At 45.3% G+C, this 21,810-nt stretch overlaps 1 protein-coding gene across 1 annotated transcript in view; it reads left to right on the top strand.

Moving 5' to 3' along the window:
• The window catches only part of LOC119969034 (ephrin type-A receptor 6-like), a 956,636-nt gene that overhangs the window by 479,644 nt on the left and 455,182 nt on the right, over positions 1–21,810 (top strand). The window contains 1 exon segment of the mRNA XM_038802175.1: positions 15,142–15,297. Coding sequence (XP_038658103.1) covers positions 15,142–15,297 — 156 coding nt within the window.

Below are 21,810 nucleotides of genomic sequence, written 5' to 3'. Positions count from 1 at the left end.
CATACGCAATCGACACGCCGCCGGTCGGGGGCCATTGAAAGAGGCCCTCGCGGTGATTCACCGAGTGCAGCTGGCCGAGTTCCCTCAAGGTTTCACCCAGCGAGAACGCGGTGTAGCGGCTGCGGACTCAGTCCGTGATGGCCTGTTGGGGGAGCCGGGGGGATCAATCATGACGGTGGAGGAGGCCTCCAGGATGGCCAGGCTCCGATCGGCGGCCACTGATCCGCGGGCGCGTGCGATCTGGGGGGGGGCCTAACTTCTTGGTGCCGGTCCGCGGTATGGGTCGGCCGTGTCTCGCGGGACGGCCGTGCAGGCTGCTGCCATGCTCATACGCGGACCCCCGACCGGAAGTGCAGCCGGAACTGCGAGGACAACACCGGGTCCTGCTATCCACCTGCAAATCGGAGAATCATCCTGGACTTTCTCCAGGTAATTCCAGAGTGATTTGGGCACATTTTCTGACATCGGCCCATTGTTGGAGAATCCTGCCCCCTGGGCTGGATTCTCCGATTCTGAGGCTCTGTCCGGAGCATGTGTCTAGCGTTCTGAATAAAAAGTCGGCGGCGCCCCCGCACCGATACTCCATCTGGTGGGGGGCTAGCAGCTGCACCACGTAAACCCCCCGGTTTTCCCTGCAGTTACGGACGAAGAATTGCTGGGTCCGTGACTGCGCATGCACACAGCGGCGATCTGCAGCAGTCGCGTCGTACAACCTGACTTGCCAGATAGTGCCTCCTGTAACCACCCCTCGCCAGCCCAGACCACTACCCAAACAGTCCCCCCAGAATCTGCCAAAGCCCCCCTGGCCAGCGGAGCAGCTCCCCCACCCCCCCCTCCCCGACTTTGGCGGCGCAGGGCACAGTCCGCAGCCGACACGCGAGGTTGACAAAACCTCAGACCGCAAGTGATCGACGGCGTTGGGAAGTTCGCCCATCGGGGATGGAACATCGGAGGAGTGCCTTGAGGTGACGTTCTGAGGCCATCCCACTGGGGTGCGGCGTACTCAGTGATGATGCCGTTTTGGAGGAGGCGGAGCATCCAAAAAGAGGCGCCGCCCCTGATTCGGCGTCAAAAGGGATTCTCTGGCCAATCACAAATGTGATTTTGGCGTCGGTAATCAGAGAATCCTGCCCAAAATGTTCCCGTAAGCAGAGAATTGGGACTGGTCCCCACTGGCTTGAGGAGCACCCCCGATATGCCATTCCGTGGTACTTGTAAAAAAAATTTATCCACACCGGTATGTGCGCTGCAACTGAGAGGGGAGGGACCTAATCTCTCAGGCAAGTCCTGCAGCACAGAGATTGGACCACACTTTTTAAAGGGCGCTCAGATCTCCATGAGCTGCTGCAGCCCCCCATCACCACAGATCGCAGGCAACGCACCACCCCACCCTAATAGCTGGCGAGGACCCCCAACTCAGAACCCATCCTTCAGTCCCCCCTGTATTGTTCTTGTTGGATGGCCTAATTTATATTACAAGATTTATTTATTTAGTTTTAATTTTTTAAAATAAATTTAGAGTTCCCTATTAATTTTTTTTTCAATTAAGGGGCAATTCAGTATGGCCAATCCACCTAAACTGCACATCTTTGGGTTGTGGGGGAGAAACCCATGCAAACACAGGGTGAATGTGCAAACTCCACACAGACAGTGTTCCAGAGCCACGATCGAACCTGGGACCTTGGCGTCGTGAGGCAGCAGGGCTAACCATTGTGCCACCGTGCTGCCCCATATCACAAGAGTTATTAACATTAACTGTGGGTCAACTATATAAAAACAATAACAGTATGAACATGCACAAGCAACCTCTCTCCCACCTTCCTAGTCAGTCTGAGGTCACCTGACTCTAGCATTCACTTATATTCTAATGGGATTTCTAGTGGTCAGTCGATGAATTACAATATAACCATGATATCACTACAGCTCCCCATTCAGACCCCCTCATCCTCCCAGACCCCCCTCTTCAGCCTCTCTATCCATGTTCATTGCCGCCTTCAGGCCCCATCCCATGACCTGGCACTTTGCAGTCAAAGGGGTGGGAAAATGGAAAGCACCCTCCCAACAATGGCCGCCAAGGTGCCCAGGGTGTCCTTCCAGGGAGGTGGGGGTTTGGGGGCCTTGTGCGGCACTGGAGGGGCTCAGGTCCGGGTCTTCACTGGGATGTGCCTCCTTCAGCTTTCCTCCCCATCTGCCGCACTTTGGTAGGAAGAATAGAGGCAAAGACAATTTTATAAATGGGGAAAGTCTTTTGAAATCAGAAGCAAAAGGAGCTTAGGAGTCCTAATTCAGGATTCTCGTAAGGTTGACTTGCAGGTTCAGTTGGCAGTTAGGAATGCAAATGCAATGTTAACATTCATGTCGAGAAGGCTGGAATACAAGAGCAGGGAAGTACTGTTGAGGCTCCACAAGGCTCTAGTCAGATCCCATTTGGAATATTATGAGCAGATTTGGGGCCCGTATCCAAGGAAGAATGGTGCTGGCCTTGGAGGGGATCCAGAGGAAATTCACAAGAATGATCCCAGGAATGAAGGGCTTGTCATCTGTGGAGTGGTTGAGGACTCTGGGCCAGTCCTCGATAGATTTTAGGAGGATGAGATCTAATTGAAACTTACAGAACACAGAGAGGCCTAGATAGAGTGGAGGTGGAGAAGACGTTTCTAATGATAGGAGAGATTGGAATTCGAGGTCACAACCTCAGCCTCAAGGAACGATCCTTTAAAAATGAAATGAGGAATTTCTTCAGCCAGAAGGTGGTGAATCTGTGGAACTCATTACTGCAGAAGGAGAAGGCTGAAGAGGCCAAGTCACTGAGACACAGACAGGTCGATTCTTGATTAATAAGGGGATCAGGGGTTATGGGGAGAAGGCAGGAGAATGAGGCAGATCAGCCATGATTGACTGGTGGAGCAGACTCGATGAGCCAAATGGCCTAAATCTGCTCTTATGTCATATGGTCTTGAACCCTTTAAAAAGTAAGTCACTATGTAAGAAATAAAGGTTTCTCACAATAAAGTGAAATTGATCCCATCTTTACCACTAAGGCCTGTAAAACATCTGTCAGAGTGTCAAGTTTAAAATCCTGTGAGATTAAGGGAAAAGTTATGCCTTTAAAGTAGTAGAAACCTTTGAAGTGGTTTTTATATCGTCAATTTAATTGCCTTTTTATGTATTGAGGGCAGCTTGTATGGCTAGGAGGCTGAATGCTTTGAACAGGATTGTTTGCATTAAAATTCACACTGCATTGCCTGCTAAAGGCATTGTGATTGACAGCTCGGTGGAACGTCAAAGCACTCTCAAGGAAAGGACAGCTGTGGGGGCTGCCCTTTCACTTTCTTTGAAGCACTCAAGAACAAAGAGGCAGACACATAACAAATTACTGTGAGAGAAACACCTGCTACCCTGACTTAATGAATCCCTGCAGAGCTATAAACGTCAACAATCTAATTCTACGCTTTGACGTTCCAGCAAAGATGCTGTTCAGGAGAGTCAAGCCTGCAAATCCTGTAGAACCTATACAAGGTAAATGCCAGCAAAGCCATGGCAGCACATTTATGTTCACTTTATCTCACTGCAAATATGGTAATTTTGTTTTGATTTTTTGAGGGAGGAAAATGTTATGCATTGCACTTGCATCTTGTGTAACTTGTCTTGTAGAGACCCTTACGCCAGTGGAAGTTAATAACTTGTAGCAAATACATAATAATAATAATTGCTTATTGTCACAAGTAGGCTTCAATGAAGCCCCTAGTTGCCACATTCCGGCACCTGTTCGGGGAGGCTGGTACGGTACATTTCTGAACCGTCTCGTATACTTTTTGTAACTAGAGAAAATATTCTGGAGAGCTGAAAGGAAATGCAGCCAGTCTTGTGCAACAGCACAAACTTACATGTTTATTGTATGTAACAATTTCACTTGGCACCCTGGAGACTTTGGAGACTTTCATGTCATTGGGCTAACCGGACGTAACCGTAGTCCTGAGATTGAAAGCATCATACCTACCCTGCCGCAAAACCTGGTCCCAAGAAATAACTTATGCTGGAATGTGTTTATTACAGGCTCCAACTGATTCTCAGTTTGTTTTAATTATGGCTTTTGTGCAAAGGGAACACCTTGTTAAATTGAACAGTTGAATTTCCGCAGGACATCTCAACTAAAAAATTAAAATTTGTGTTTAGTTTTAGTGCCTAAGTATAATGTGGAGAGCAGCTTGGCAAAAGGAATACCTTCACTTATGCAGAATTTCTCTATTTGCATACAAGCTTTTTCTGTTATGGCAGAAGGGAATATGGTCCTCTTTACAAATCTTCCCTCTGGGACCATTAAATGGAGAGGTGATAGCATGATATTCATTATCTTAGTTACTTACAAATAAGAGCTCCTTAATTACACCGAAGAAGAAAAAGCAGTGACAACGACATGCTGCCACCAGTCACTTTCCTATTGCAAACTAAACTTGCATAACTTTGCAATTCATTGGTAGTGCAATCAGGCTTTCCTGTCATATAAAAATCTGCATCTCTCTAAGCATCTTCCATTTATTCATTGAATAATGGGTAACACTACATGGGTTACAAAACAGCAAGTTAATCAGAGTATAGATGGCATGCACCATTTGCCAGCAGTGTTTCTGTAGCTCTCTGAAATGCTTCAGAATGTTTTGCATTCCCTTGCATTTGCAAATTCAGACTTTCCGCGCAATGTATAAATGATTAAGAGGCAGGACTAGTATCAAGGAATATTGCTGTGATTAGACTCAATGCTATTGATAACTAATTTGTTTCATGTCATCTAAGCAATTTGTCTAATTTACCACTTTGTCATTGAACAATCATGGAAAAGAACACTAGCTTGGCATGCATGAAATACACAGACAGCATATGAGCAATGATAGCAGAAAAGAACCCTTTGGTCCACCCAAGCCACTCACACAATTGTCATATATTGCATGCTCTCTACCCCACCTAGAAACCATGCTATCACCTAACAAGAGACAAAATAATGAACCATTCAGACCAAACTGAAGGAGAAATATCTAGGGAATTCCTCTCCAATCTCCGCTCCCACCCACCAGGCAATTAAAACGAATCCTGATCACTCTGGCCTTGAATTCCTTGCAATACATACCTTTCTCAGAGGTAATCTCTGCCTCAACCAGCAACAGGCCTAGATCACACTTGAAGTAATTCAATGAACCGATAGCCACTGCACAAACCAGCAGCCGGTTCCAGGGCTCCATTATTCTCTGGGATAAGAACCACCTCACCTAGATCTAGCTTTACGCAAATTAGAATTGTAACCCTTGATCTGGTCCTCCATAACCTATTAAATTGGAACAAATTGTCAACACCAGAACAATCTGTAGTGATCTCTGGGTATCAATATACATGATCAATGTATGTAAAAGTAGTACAGTCAATTCAACACTAGATGTCTGTCTCACTATCAGATGGTCTAAAAAAGACTTTTCCCCTCTTTCAGAGAGCGTGTGCTTCAGGAGAGTGAACAGACAAGACATAGACTAGCTAGAGAGAGAGAAGTTATAAGTTATTTCATTATTACATGATACAGTTAGTTGGTTATCTTTATTGTATTTTATTTCTTTTACCAGTTGAGTATTAAGTACAAAGGACTCACAAATATTATTTATATTACTCATTAAATTAGTTCATTTTTAAAAGAAGACTATTGTTCATTTCAACAACTCGGCTAGTTCAAAGAGTAATATATATATTACGTAAGGTAATATAACACAATCTATTCCCTTCATAATTTTATAAACCTCAGACAGATCACATCGAAGTCTGCAGTAAGGAAATTAAAAAAAAAGAATATTTTGAATGGTGAGGAAATTAGAATGTATGTACTCAGGGAGATCTAAGGAGCCTTGCACATATACAAAAAATGTACATGCAGCTACAGCATGTAATTGGTAAGGCAAATGGTATTTTAGCTTTTACTCAAAGGGATTAAGGTATAAAATTACACAAGACATCGGTGAAGTCACATCTGGAGTACTGCGTGCCTTTTTGGCCGTCTTACCTAAGAAAGCACATGCTTACCCAGGAGGGAGTATAGCAAACATTCATTGGACTGACTCTGGGGTTGAGGGGATTGTCCTGTGAGGAAAGATTGATTAGATTACGCCCATATTCCCAAACCCATGCCTCCACCCTATCCCCGTAACCCAATAACCCCACCTAATCTTTTGGACACGAAGGGGCAATTTAGCACACCTAATCCACCTAACATGCACTTCTGATGGGTACTTCTCTATGGTATAGAGCCCACCTCTTTTAACTTGTCATTATAAATGCACAAAATGAGCTTATCTTCCACCAAATTTTCAGGTACAGTCAGTAACAAAAAAAGGTGTCTGTTGAAAGGAAAAAATGAGATTGAATTTGTTGCTCTTTCTCCATCCACTGTCTATGCACGGTGGTATCAGGAACATACACATCTCTGTGTCCCCATTGTCATTGTTATAAAGACCCAATTCCACAAACCCTTGGATTTTCTATTTGTTTTAGTTTCCTTCTGAGTGTAGATGCTAATTTAAAATATTCAAGATTACACAATAAACAAAATGTGAAATTCATTGAATCTGTTTCAGTAAAATTCTATGTTCTGGAAATTACTGTAAAGAAGAAGCAAATAAATGGGTAATGTAAACATCTGTTCATGTTTCTATTCAGCTGAGATTTTATGAAATATTCTTTATTACTAATTAAACATAATGTTGCAGATTAGCAAGTTAATTAATTGTTATTTTGACAATTTAGGAATTTTACAATAAAAATTTACCATGAAGGACAATGCCTTGCTCAGAGATTCATGTAATGGCGAAGCTATTCAAGCAACTTGGATGTTCACGAGAAAGCATGGGCACAAGTCAGCCACCCTGTTCCACCTGCCGTGGACTGAATCGGCGCAGGCCCAAATCGACCTCCACGCCTGGCCGATCATGAGACACCCGACCCGCGCGCCGTGATCTAGATCCAGATCTGAATGTTTAAATGAGCTGCTGATTTAAATACCCGGACGACGGAATCACCTGGCGTCTGGGCCTCACCAGCCGTGCCTGGGAGACCTCGCCATGACGCCATTTAGTACTGGTCCACCAAATATGGACCAGTTGTAACGGTACAGACCATTGGAAACCCCAGGGTGATTGGGGACATGGCAGGGTGACACCCTGGCACTTAACCTGGTACCTGGATACCCTGGCACATGCCAGCCTGGCACCCCGGAAGTGCCAACTGGGCACCCTTGCAGTGCCACCCGTGACAGCCTGGGTGGTGCTGCCCAGGTGCCAGGATACCCAGATTCCAAGTTGGCACTTCCAGGGGTCGGGAGGGGGGGGGGGGGGGGGGGGGGGAGCCTTGCTAAGTAGAGTGGGGATGAGGGAGTTTGTTGGGGGCCTCCTCGTGGTTGGGGGTGAAGGAGGGTCAAAAACGTGAGTAGGGGGTGGGATAGATTGGCGCTGCCCATCAAAATGCAGCTAGCCCCCGCATCTGCAAGAAGCAGGAAATCCCTCTAAGTACAGCCTCAGTGGACAGAATCTCCCTGACGCCAAAAAGAAAATGGCAAAGTGCCATTGGATAGTGGGATGTTTCTCATCGTGACAGCCACTGAGGAACACCCCACTAAACGCACGCATCAGCGGACTTTGACTTCAGTCCACTGAATCGGGCCCATATCTAAGAAAGCTCATGGGGTGAAAGTTTTCTCTTGATGCACACTATAACTATCCTGTGTTTTCAGAATAATGAAGACCCTGGGTACAAACAGTGCAAATTCTGTTTGTGTTTTGGGACAAAAATAATGAGTACATGTACCCTAGTCCATTTTGGTGGGCTCTTAACATAAATTTGCAAAGTCTCCCTGATAAGGGTAAAGTTCTGAACTTGTAACCTGCAAATGCCTAACTGTTGAACTTACAATATCTGTTTTCATCCTGTCTTACTGGAAAGAATTATAGATTAAAGAAATATGGCAATACAAGGTGCTGGATGTCTCCTGAATGATTTGGCATTGCTAATGATGGGTTATTATTTAGCATGTGCCCAAAATAAATGCCCATTTCTGCTCCTACTTCTGGGTTGAAAACCTACCTTTGAGCTATTATAAAAAGTTCTTCTCTTTTGGGCAAGCTTCTGCCCACAACACATATTCACTTCTGTTCGAGACAGTTGTGTGGAGAAAATAGTCACAGAATCCAGAACCATGGTGTGCATAAAAGAATACTCAATTTTCAGGAATAAGTTATACAATTGTCTTCAAAACTTCCTTTTCATTACAAGGATCTGAGCTTGAAATCATTCAGATCAGCTGATTCAGGTATCCACAGTGATTATCAAATGACTTGAGCAGAATTACTCCAGCTAACATGCTGCAAAAGCATAGTGTGGAACCAATATCTTGATTCATTTTTTAATAAACTTTTTATTGAGGATTTATGATTTTATAACAATAATAGAAGAAGAAATAGTGTACATACAAATATAAACATAGTGCAAAGGCAATCTTCTTCCCTCACAGGCCCCACCTTTCTTACACACTAATCTAAACAAAACTAGACCCTAACCCTCCCCCCTGCTGACAGTTAATTTTCCCTAAAGAAGTCGACGAACGGCTGCCACGGACGAACCCCGATATTGACCCTCTCAGGGCGAACTTGATTTTCTCCAGACAGAGAAAGCTAGCCATGTCAGTTAGCCAGGTCTCTGACTTCGGGGGCTTTGAGTCCCTCCAAGCTAATAGTATCCGTCTCCGGGCTACCAGGGAAGCAAAGGCCAGAACGTCTACATCTTTGTCCTCTTGGATTCCCGGTTCTTCCGACACTCCTAAAATTGCCACCTCTGGACTCGGTGCCACCCTTGTTTTTAACACCTTGGACATGACATCCGCAAACCCCTGACAGAATCTCCAAGCTTCAGGCATGCCCAGAACATATGGACATGGTTGGCTGGTCCTCCCGCACACCTTGCGCAGTTGTCTTCTATCCCAAAGAACCATCTCATCCGGGCCACTGTCATGTGTGCCTGGTGAATGACCTTAAACTGTATCAGGCTGAGCCTGGCACATGTTGTGGACGCGTTGACCCTACTCAACGCATCCGCCCAGAGACCTTCTTCTATCTCTCCTCCTAACTCGTCTTCCTTTTTGTGTTTCAGCTCCTCGGTCTGTGTTTCCTCCGACCCCATAAGTTCAAAATTCTCCCTTCACCCACCCATATTCTGGAAACTACCCTGTCCTGTAACCACCTTGGTGGTTGGAGCCGGAAGGTTGAGATCTGCCTGCGTAGGAAATCTCGCGCCTGCAGGTACCTAAACCCATTCCCTCCCGTCAATTCAAATTTCTCCTCCAACTCTCCCAGGCTAGGAAAGCTCCCCTCTATGAACAGATCTCCCATCCTCGTGATCCCTGCTCTTTGCCATCTCCGAAACCCTCCATCCCGCCTCCCCAGGGCAAACCGATGATTATTGCAGATTGGAGACCAGACCAATGCTCCCTCTGCTCTCATATGTTTCCTCCATTGCCCCCACAGGGATGGTGGAGTACCGTGCCGGCGGGAACGGCAGAGGCACCGTTACCAATGCCACCAAACTAATGCCCTTACATGATGCCACCTCTACTCGCTCCCAATCGACCCCCACCCCCCCCACCACCCACTTCCTAATCACAGCTATGTTTGCTTCCCAATAATAAGTTCGGCAGCACCAACCCCCCCCCCCCCTCCCCCCCCGCTACGCTCCAGCATCCCCTGTTTTACTTGCGGGGTCTTACCCGCCCATTCAAAGCCAGAGATCACCTTATTAACCCATTTTAAAAAGGTCAGTGGAATAAAGATGGGGAGACACTGAAACACAAACCGGAATCTCGGGAGGACCGTCATTTTCACTGTCTGTACCCTCCTAGCCATTGATAGCGGGAGCATGTCCCACTTTCGGAAGTCTTCCTTCATTTGGTCTACTAGTCGGGTCAAATTTAACTTATGTAGCTGTTTTCATTCCCGTGCCACCTAGATGCCTAGGTACTGAAAGCTTCTCCCTACCACTTGAAATGGCAGCTCCCCCAGTCGCCTCTCCTATACCCTTGCCTGGATTGCGAACATCTCACTTTTCCCCATGTTCAATTTATAACCCAAAAACCGGCCAAATTCCCCCAGAATCCTCATAATTTCTCCCATCCCTTCTAGTGGGTCAGAAACATACAGGAGAAGGTCAGCTGCGTCTAGCGAGACTCTGTATTCTACCCTTCCCCGAGCCAGCCTCTTCCAGCCCCTTGAGGCTCTCAGCGCAATTGCCAGTGGCTCTATGGCCAGTGCGAACAACAGCAGGGAGAGGGGGCATCCCTGCCTCGTCCCCCGGTGCAGCCTGAAATAGCCAGATGTCAATCTGTTTGTCCGGACAGTAGCCAGGAGCCTGATACAGCAGTCTAACCCAGTCGATGAAGCCCCATCCAAACCCAAATCGCCCCAGAACCTCCCACAGATAGTTCCATTCCACCCGACCAAATTCCTTCTCTGCGTCCATGGCAACCATTACCTCCACGTCCCTACCCTCTGGGGCATCGTGATCACATTCAGCAACCTTACTTTGGCCACCAACTGCCTACCCTCAATGAATCCCGTCTGGTCCTCCCCAATCACGACCGGAACGCAGTCTTCAATCCTAGAGGACAGCAAAAGTCTCCCAGCAAAAGTCCCTCCCCTATCAGCAGAGCAGTTCCCCCCTCCCCCCCCCATAGCAACACTATACAAACAGCTCCCTTCAACAAGCATAACATCTGCTCACCCCCCCACTGCGCTTCCGTGAGCTAGCCCGCCCAGCTACCTAGATAGCCCCTGCCCATGTTGTCAGACATTTTCCCACCTATTGTTCCCCCCCCCCCCAACCACTGTGCTCGGACACACACAGTCAAAAGAAAACAACCCCAGCCAATTGACCGAAAGAAACACAACGAAAAGCAAAAATCCCACATCGAAAATTCACACCTCCATCCCCCATCAGTACAAATGCAAACTTTAACTTACACAAATATGTGGCTGCCCCAGGATCAATACAGAGGGCATTACAGATATAGTCCAAAAACTATTTTAATGTGAATGCTGCAGCAAAGTTCAAACAGCTCAGTCCACTGCCAGCCCTTTCATTCTGGCGAAGTCCATCGCTTCCTCGGGCGACTCAAAGTAGAAATGTTGCTCCTCATAAGTGACCCAAAGACAGGCCGGATGCAGCAGTCCAAACTTCACCTTCTTCTTGAAAAGGATTGACTTTACTTGGTTGAACTCTGCTCTTCTCCTGGCTACGTCCGCGCTTAGGTCTTGGTAGATACGCAGGATGCTGTTCTCCCACTTACAGCTCCGTGTCTGCCTAGCCCACCGTAAAATACGTGTCTTGTACAGGTACCTGTGGAATCTCATCACCTTTGGCCTCGGGGCTCTGTCGACCGCTGGGTCATTGAGCCAGGACTCCGGTCATCCGGCATGCTTTCTCCCACAGTAGCTTCAACCCAGGTCTTCTCGGTTCGCCTATTTTTTCCTTTGCGAGCACTTCTGGTCCGCCTCTCCATGCACTGGTGTGGAATTTCTCCTCACAATTACGTCCACCATCAATTTTCTGAGTAAAATCCGAGTAAAAGTCGGGCAAAAGGTCCAAAGGTCCGACCCGAGCGGAGCGACCATATGTGCGACCTACTCCTTCATGTCCGCCACCGGAAGTCACCAATATCAGATTCTATTCTAATCAAGCACAACATGGGAACTCAGTGAGTGTAGGGGAGATGGTGGTGTCGTGATAATCATCTCGGGGATACAATCGTGTCATGATAATGTCACTGGACTGGTAATCCAGAGGCCTAGGCTAATTCTCTGGGGACATGTATTCCTATTTCAACGTGGCAGCTTGGTGGGATTTAAGTACAACTAATAAAAACCGAGAATAGGAAACTATTCTCAGCAATGGTGACTGTGAAACTTATCATCAATACTTGTAAAAACCCATCTGATTAACTAATGCCCTTCAGGGAAGGAAATCTGCAATCCTAACCAAGTCTGGCCTATGCGTGACTTCAGACCCACAGCAATGTGGTTAACTCTTAGCTGCCCTTTGAAATTGCCTATCAAACCCTTCAGATCAAGGGCAAATAAGGATGGGCAACAAATGCTGGCCTTGTCAGGAACACCCACATGCCATGAAAGAATAAAGAAAAAAAATAACTTGCAGTAAAGGGTTCCTAACTGTACGTACGTTTTGAGGTACACTGAAGGCATTTTGAGGGAGATTTGCATTGCATTTAATCTATCATACTTAATAGTGTTTGATGCTGTCACTGAGTACAAAATGGAAAATAAACCATTCTGGAGCCCTGTCATTACTCCTTGACAGGTACTCATAAGAGTAAAAAAATGTCATTACCACAATGGAAATGACTTCAAACATAATACATATGGTCTAATAATACCGTTGGAGTACAATTTAAGCTTAAACAAATCTATGCAAAAATAAAAACCGGAAATCTTCAGCTTTGCAGTATTTTATTTCTCCTCTTGCAGACTGAAATTCATGCTTTCATTAATTTTATTAATACAATGATAAGAGTATAGAATATGTTCCTAAAAGAAAATGCTGGAAAAATCTCAGCAGGTCTGGCAGCATCTTGTAGGGAGAGAAAAGAGCTAACGTTTTGACTCCAGATTACCCTTTGTCAAAGGGTCACCTGGACTCGAAACGTGAGCTCTTTTCTTTCCCTACAGATGCCGCCAGACCTGCTGAGATTTTCCAGCATTTTCTTTTTGGTTTCAGCTTCCAGCATCCGCAGTAATTTGCTGTTATGCAGAATATGTTCCTGCTTTGTACTCATGCTATTTTTTTTGCTGAAAGCAACACGGGGAGGAATTCCACCCCTGAGTTGGTATTCAGTTTTACATATAATGCGCACAGTTGACTTTCTAACAATAATCCAAAGGTTGGATGACTCAATACTTTTGATTAATTCTCAATTACTCTAATTTTGAAGCAGTTTTACGTAGATTTAATATTAATTGAACAGAACTGTCATTAGCACTTTTAACCCCAAATCTTTGAAAAGACACATCATTAATTACCAAGACTTCCGTCTTTTTAAAAAATAAAGTTGCACTGATTTGAAAACAAATTGCTCACTCTCTCTCAGTGGTTTCAAATCATGGGGTTATCTAGAATTTAAATTCACCTCTGACACTGTATAGTGTGTTTTCCTAACTTCAGCTGAACCATTAGGTTAACCATTTGGGACAGATGATTTTTAAAAATTCATCATAATTTTATTAAAAACTGTCTTTTGTTGGCTAATGAGGGATTTCAGGCCAGGATGAAGAAATTCCCAACTTGGACTGCACTGCCCATCTGGTGTCCAGTCAAGGCTGAGTGATCGGCAATGTTGAGGGAAAATTATTGTCGAGAAATATATTTTAATATATCTTGCAAAATAGATGTTCAAATGTTAATATTATGTTCCTTTGAATGTTTTCAGTTAGACAGTATAGTGACCCCTGGCAATGTAATTGGAACAACATCTACACTTTGACAAAGAAATATTACATTTGCACACACACGATTGTATCACGCTGCTTAACTTCTGAGGAGGGTAGAGTTCCCGCTTTTGGTGTAATCATGAAACTGGTTACAAAATTTTCTTGCAGTTTTTCTGAAGTGCAGTTATGTTTCTGTACAACCTTAGTCACATAACTGAATACATAAAATGGCTCATGAGTCAGCAAAACAGAAAGTAATTGTACATTGATTTATTTTACAGTAAAATATATTCCTTGATGTATTTAGGAATGGTGACCTGATTCAGTTTTATTAATAGAGCTGAATATGGGTTTATAACAAAAAATAAGTATTTTAATGCATCTTGTCCTCCCCTATGTATAACCTGATTTTAAATAACTAAAAAGAAAATAGGTGCCTTTTAGCTTAGCTGGTCAGACAGCTAGCATGTGGATCAGCATGGGGTTTGATCCCTGTTTTGGCTGAGGTCGGCTTGAGGCTCGTCTCCTCATTTGACTGCCTCACTATAATAAATAACCCGCCTCTGGTTCGGTGAATAATCCCCAAGGACCTGGCCTCTGTCAAAGAGCTGAAGGAGAAAAACAGAAAAAAAGGCTACAATGAACCATTTACTAGTCTTTTGCGTGTGCAGTAGTCAGTTTTCATTTCAGTAAGTTAAACATATTTTAATATATATAAACTTCTAAAATGCACCTGTGCACCTTTAACAAATGAACTGAGTTTGAAGACCCTTTTTGAATGGCTTCAATCTGTGGAAATTCGCCATTCTTATTATTTCTATTCAGCGGTGCGGCCAGTTATGTAGGCAAGGCTAGCGTCAGACAGATTAATTAATGTTAAAACTTGTGGAAACTCGATTTATGTTTTCTTTAAATCACATTTAAAATTCCCCCAATGGCAACATTGATTCAGTTGATTTGACCTGGTTACACTGATACGAATAGGGGTGGGATTCTTCGGCCTTTCCCACCCGGCGACAAGAAATTCCCAACCAAGGTCAACGGACCTTTACATGGTCCCCGTCCCGCCCATGCGATCTTGCAGCAGGTGCAGCCGAAGAATCCAGCAACTACCAAATGTTACCCTCCCTGCCGCCACAAATCTTTACAAATCCCAACCTTTCGGATCTACTTCATGAACTCCGAAAACATCCAGTGCTCTCACATCAGTGTTCTCTCATCTTAGGATGTCCCACTTCACAATGGTTCTGACCCAGATACCTAACACTCCTGGATCCCTGACCTTGCTCACCCCTTTATGCCTCTTTCGTGCTTCTTAACACTGGAGTCCTCGCTCAGTGCTCTCTGACCCCACAATCCTGAGGACCAATTCCAGTACTTCCAGATCTGAGGTATCATTCCCAGTACTCCTAGATCCTGAAGTATTATGTAAGCTCCCGGAAGAATTAATAGCACTTGGGGTGAAGGATTCGCCCACTGTGCTAAACCAGCCCCTGGCACACAAACCAACTAGCATAATTGTTAAAACCAATTATTGTGACTTTGCATGATTGTTGCTGTAATTCAGGTCAATTGGCATGTGATTATTTACCTTTAACATTTGTGTATTTTATTACTCTGTTAGCTTGCAGGCCTGGATTCTACAAAGCTTTTGCTGGAAACATCAAGTGCTCCAAATGTCCTCCACACAGCTTCACTCATGATGATGCCTCAAAAGTGTGTAAATGTGATAGCGGGTACTTCCGAGCAGAAATAGACCCACCAACCATGGCATGCACTAGTAAGTAATTATAACTATCTGATCTTGGCTTCTCGTGGAATAGGTAAGAGTTACTAAAATAGTTAAAGAAAAGTTATTGTTGTATCACAAAAAAAAGGAAAAATATGACTTGAAATGCAATTCACAACAGGAACCAAAACCTTAGTGTTGGAATATTTGTATAAAAAGAGGTTTTAAATGTTGTGGGTGTGAACTTTATCAGAAAATGTTAACATCGGGCACTTATTTATACAGTACTGTATATATTTCCTGCATACTAACATGAAAGAGACAAACAGATTTTCCTTCATTATTCCAGTCAACAGTGAATTTTCAGAATATTTAACATAAGGTGGAATTCTCCACCACGCACTGCAGGTAGCGGAGTTCGCAATGAGGCAGAGTACTAATGGTTGTGAACGAAATGGAACAGGCACCGATCCGTTTTCAATGCTCTGACCCCCACTAGTAGCGGGACCGAGGTTCGCACCCCGCCCCAGCGGGAGAATGCAGATGGGTCATTAAGACCCAATCGCATCCACTTAATGGACCGAGAACTATATTCTCCGGGCCCCTGTAATTCTGCGGTCCTCTGCACTCGGAATCACGTGGGCAAGAATCACTACTGGTCCTGGCAAGGGTGACCCTGAAGTGGTGGACCACTCTGTAGGCAAAGTGGGTAACTCTTTAAGGGAATTGGACCCAAAGTCCCTCTGTGGTGTGTTGCCCAGTTGAGTGTTAAAGCAGTCATTTTTTTCACGGCCTCCATCTGGACTGCTCTCTAGCTTCCAGACAGGACCCTTTCTTCTGGCGGGGGGCTTCCTTACAACGGTCTATTTTCTGGGACTTTCTGACATAGGACTCTTGACCGGGGGGGGGTGGCTCCTGACAGGCGTCTCTTTTCTGGGAGGCTTCCTGACAGGGTTACTTTTATGGGAGGGTCTGTCCTTATTTAGGGGGTCTCTTTATTTAGGTGGTCTCTGGAGGGAAATCCATATTTAGGGGTCTCTGAGGTTGTCTTTTTATTTGGGGGTCTCAGGGTGCAGGGCAGAAAATAAATCAGGAGGTAGAAAATGCATATAAGAAAGGCAATATTACAATAATTATGAGGGACTTCAACGTGCAGGTGGACTGGAAAAATTAGGTTGGTAGCGGATGCCAAGAAAAGGAATTTGTGGAATGTCCAAGAGATTTTTTTTGGAACAGCTTGTGACAGCCTACAAGGGAATATGCAATTCTGGATTTGGTGGATGTTTAACAAGGCAAACTTGGTTAGGGAACTTCAGGTGAAGGAGCCCTTAGATGAGGTGACCTTTGACAAGGTGCTGCACAGGAAGCTGCCAAATAAGATAATAAGATAAATAAGATGGTGTTACGGGCAAGAACTGTCATGGATAGAGGATTTTCTGACTGGCAGAAGGCAAGGAGTGGGGATAAAGAGATCCTTTTCAGAATGGCAGCCGGTGACTAGTAGTGTTCCGCAGGGTTCAGTGTTGGGACCATAGATATTCACTATATACATTAATGATCTGAAGAAGGAACTGAGAGCATTGTTGCTAGGTTTGCATACAGTATAAAGATATGTAGAGGAACAGGTTGTGTTGAGGAAGCAGGGAGATTGCAGAAGGACCTGGACAGGCTAGGAGAGTGGGAAAGAAGTGACTGATGGAATACAATGTGGAAAAGTGTGAGATTATGCATGGTAGGAAAAATAAAGGAATAGACTAAATTCTAAATGGGAAAAGGCTTTGGAAATCAGAAGCAAAAAAGGACTTCGGAGTCATAATTCAGGATTATCTTAAGGTTAACATGCTGTTCTGTAGGCGGTTAGGAAGGCAAATGCAATGTTAGCATTCATGTCGAGAGGGCTGGAATGCAAGAACAGGGATGTACTGCTGAGGCTGTATAAGGCTCTGGTCAGACCCTATTTGGAGTATTCTTAGAACAGTACAGCACAGAACAGGCCCTTCAGCCCTCGATGTTGTGCCGAGCAATGATCACCCTACTCAAACCCACGTAACCCGTAACCCAACAATCCCCCCATTAACCTTACACTACGGGCAATTTAGCATGGCCAATCCACCTAACCCGCACATCTTTGGGCTGTGGGAGGAAACCGGAGCACCCGGAGGAAACCCACGCACACACGGGGAGGACGTGCAGACTCCACACAGACAGTGACCCAGCCGGGAATCGAACCTGGGACCCTGGAGCTGTGAAGCATTGATGCTAACCACCATGCTACCGTGAGGCCATTAAAATGTTGTGGAGAGGATGTTTCCACTCGTAGGAGAAAATAGACCGAGGACACAGCATCAGACTGAAGACACGATCCTTTAAAACTGAGATGAAGGAGGAATTCATTCAGCAAGAGGGTGGTGAACGTATTGCCACAGAAGGCTGTGGAGGCAAAGTCACTAAATGTAGGGGATTATGGGGAGAAGGCATGAGAATGAGAATGAGAAACATACCAGTCATGTTTCAATGGCAGAGCAGACACGATGGGCCAAATGGCCTAATTTTGCTCCTATGTCTTTTGGTCGGGGGGGGGGGGGGGGGGTGTAGGTTCGGGTCACCCGCATTCTGAGGGGGATGGGGGATGGAAGGTGGACCCAGAAAATCCGGAGGTGGGGTCTGAATTGCGACGGGGCAATCGTAGGCCCTCACTATCAGGTCCAAAATGGTGGCCCAATAGTGGGATTCCCTCTGGAATCCCTTGTGATCCTCGCCATGCATACGTACAGCGAAGGGGAGCACAAATCAGGTGCAATTCAGCTCAGGTGGGAGAACATAGTCTCCCAAACCAAGAATTTTGCCCATTGCAAACATTCGTACCAACTCGACTGGCACAGAAAGAAATGTTCAATGTTGTAGTAGGACCAATAATTTGAGGCTTCACCCTCACTTAGGGAATTTTAAAAAAGGCAACTAGTTTTGGGAATGAGGCTAGAACAGAAAGATGCGTAGTATCTCACCCAGAAAACATAGAATAGTTCAAGATGTGGAAAGAAAAGATCATAATGGTGCACCTAGAACTGTTCTTATGGAAAGAGGGTGAAAACAATACTTTGTGTACAGTCACAGAAATCTTTACTTGGTACCTAACCTATGCAGTGTCTCATTTGGGATTTCTAAATACTGACAAAAGGGGCGGGATTCTCTGACCCCCGCTGGGTCGGAGAATCCACGGGGGGGAGGAGTGAATCCCACCCCGCTGCTCCGACGTTTGCTGCCGTATTCTCCGGTGCGGTTTTCGAGCGGGGGCGGGGTTTACGCCACGCCGGTCGGGGACCATTGGCAGCGGCCCCCCCGGCCATTCTCTGGGCCCCGATGGACCGAGCGGCTATCAGTTCCTGGCCAGTCCCGCCGGCGTGAAAAGGACATGGTTCCACACAGCGGGGCCTGGCTGGTAGGCCGTCTAGTGGAGTCCTCGGGTAAGGGGTGTGGAACCAGGGTGGGGGGGGAGGGAGTGGCCTGGCCCGCGATCGGGGCCCACTGATCTGTGGGCGGGCCTGTAACATGGGGCACTCCTTCCTTCCGCGCTGACCTCTGTAGGGCTCCGCCATGGCCGGCGCGGAGAAGAACCCCTTTGCGCATGCGCAGGAACATGCCGACCGGTCTGCACCACAACTTCCGGTTGGCCCGTGCCGGAGTGGTTCCCGCCGTTCTTGCCGCGGCATCGGGTCATCCCGCCAATTGCGAGAGAATCTCGCCCAAGGTTTTCAGGATAGAAATGTGTTTCAGTATTCAACATAAAAAATTCTAACTTAATTAATATGAAAGATTAATTACCCATTCCTCAGAAATGACATTTTCAATGCCAACTAGTTACTGCTGAACAGCAAAAGGAAAGACTCTTTAGCAAGAAAAGAGGATGCTGGAAAAACTCAGTTGGTCTGGCAGCATCTGTAAGGAGGGAAAACAGAGATAACGTTTCAAGTTTTTTGGCTCTTCATCAGAACTAAAGAAAATATTAGACATTCATATTAAAATGTAGCTGTGAGAGATCGCAACAAAATGCAGCAACTTTAAGAACAAAAGATATATGGCCTTGTGTGGGAGGGGGGAAGGGGATTTGCGTTGAGAAAATACATGTATGGTTTATTTAAGATGATGGAGAAATGTCACAATTTAAAACTGCTGAACTCAGCGTCGAGTCCCGCTGAGTCAGTCATGAAATGCTGCTCCTCAAGCTTGCATTGGACTTCATTGGATCATTTCAGCAGGCCATGTGGGCAAGGTGCCAAGTAAAAATGGCAAGCTACAGGAAGGTTAGGGTCATGCTTGCAGACTGAGCAAAGGTGTTCCGCAAGGCCGTCACCCAGTCTGCTTTTAGTCCCCCAATGTAGAAGAGACCCCATTAGGAGCAGCAAATACAATGGACCAAATTGAAGGAAGTGCAAGTGAAACGCTGCTCAACCTGAAAGGAGCATTTTCAGAGCCTTGACTATTGAGGAGGGAGGAGGTAAAGGGGCAGGTGCTGCACCATCTGAATTGCAAGGGAAGTTGCCATGGGAAATAGATGAGGGGTTGGGCTGTTGCACTGGAAAGTAACACAACCATCAAAGTTAGAAGATTAAGAAAAAACAATTTTTGCACCTCTTTTATTAATAGCATATCATTCTCAACATATTCTACTGTTGCTTTTATTATTAGTTGTTCTTGAGAAGGGTTATTCAATAATTATTTTCCATGGAATTAATTTGGCCTTTAGAACTGACATCTAGACTTGGCCACCTCATAATGGAATCATGGAATTTATGGCACAGAAAAATGTCATTTAACCCATCACATTAGTGCTAGATTTTTGCTAGAGCATAAAAAATTGAGTCTCAAGGCATGTGAAATTGCTAAGTCCTTCAACTTTAATTAAAAATCAATTTATTTTTTTGAGAAATTGTAGTTACTTGATCTTACTTATACTTTCAGTTGCAACTTTTAAACAGTGGAATACTTGCAAATTTAGTCATTCTGGTGTAACTCTAACACCGCCATTTGTGTTTGGCCTGGAATGAATAACTTCTGGAAACAGCAACTTGAGTTGTAGCAGGAAACCGACAGAACCCCTGAAGAACCTTAGCCCCTGGATATCATCGAGATAGAAGAAAGATTAAAGGAACTTGTTCTTTAATTTTGTGTTGGTAAAGCAAAGATTAATATGTTTCTTGTTGTTAAATTCATCACTATCTCACTGCTTCAATGTAAAAGAGTCCTTGAGATATCAGGAGAGACCCCTACAAAATATCCCTCATAAGAGATAGCCCCACCAGAGCCCCCCCCCACAAGAAAGACCCCCCCATAAGAGAGACACCTCATAACAGAGACTCCCCAATAATAGAGACCCCCACCAAAACCGCCACAATACAGAGACCTCCACCAGAACCCCCCATGACAGAGACCCCCACCAGATAACCCCCAATAAGAGACCCCACCAGAAACTCTCCATTACAGAGACCCCCCCACCAGAGATCCCCCAATAAGAGAGACCTCCATCAGTGACCCCTCATTACAAGGACCCCCCACCAGAGAACTCCCAATAAGAGAGACCCACATCAGAAACCTCCCACATTACAGCGACACCACCAGAGAATCCCCATAAGAGAAAGCCTCAATGGAAATCCCCTCCACAACAAGAGATACACCTAGTAGAGATCCCTGCTGTTTGTGGGAGAGAGTTCCATACCTCTATCACTCTTTGAGTGAAGAAGTGCCTTTCTGAACAGTCTAGCCCTAATCTTTAGACTGTACTCCCTAGTTTTAGAATCGCCAACCAGTGGTAATAGTTTATCTTTATCTACTCTGTCTTTCATAGAATACTTGCATTGCAGAAGGAGGCTTTCAGCCCATTGAGTCTGCACTGGCCGTTGGAAAGAGCACCCTACTTAAGCCTCCATCCAATCCCCATAACCCCGCCTAACCTTTTGGACACTAGGGGGGTAATTTATCATGGCCAATCCACCTAACCTGCACATCTTTGGACTGTGGGAGTAAACCAGAGCAGCCGGAGAAAACCCATGCAGACATGGAGAGAAAGTGCAAATTCTACATAGTCACCCAATGCCAGAATTGAGCCCCGGTTGCTGGAGCTGTGAGGCAGCAGTGCTAACCATTGTGCTACTATGCTGTCCTATTAATACCTTAAATATTTTGAAAAGATCACCCCTTGACCTTCTAAATTCTAGTGAAAACAGGCCTAATCTGTGTAAATTAGAGACAGAGACAGACAAACGGAGAGAGCCAGTGGAAAAACATCATTGCTTTAAAACTCACCTGTGTAATGCACCTGCTGGCTCAAGCAGAGGAAGCGTCACCTGTAAATGCCTGGAAAGCAAAAACAACATCAGCTGGGGTTAAATCTCCTTAGAACTTTGATCTGCAAGCCTTTCATTCATATCAATGGGAATTGGGTTTACCAGGCTGAGATTGAGAGCATACACACAGCTTGCTGTCTGCATTGTTTAATTCCACTTCCCTTCAGGCTTGAATGGATCTCAGGTACAATACTGTGAAACTAACCAATGTATGTAAATATAT

Source organism: Scyliorhinus canicula, chromosome 7 (genome assembly GCF_902713615.1).
Source record: "Scyliorhinus canicula chromosome 7, sScyCan1.1, whole genome shotgun sequence".
Lineage (NCBI taxonomy): Eukaryota > Metazoa > Chordata > Chondrichthyes > Carcharhiniformes > Scyliorhinidae > Scyliorhinus > Scyliorhinus canicula.
This window is presented reverse-complemented; position numbering and strand designations above follow the sequence as displayed.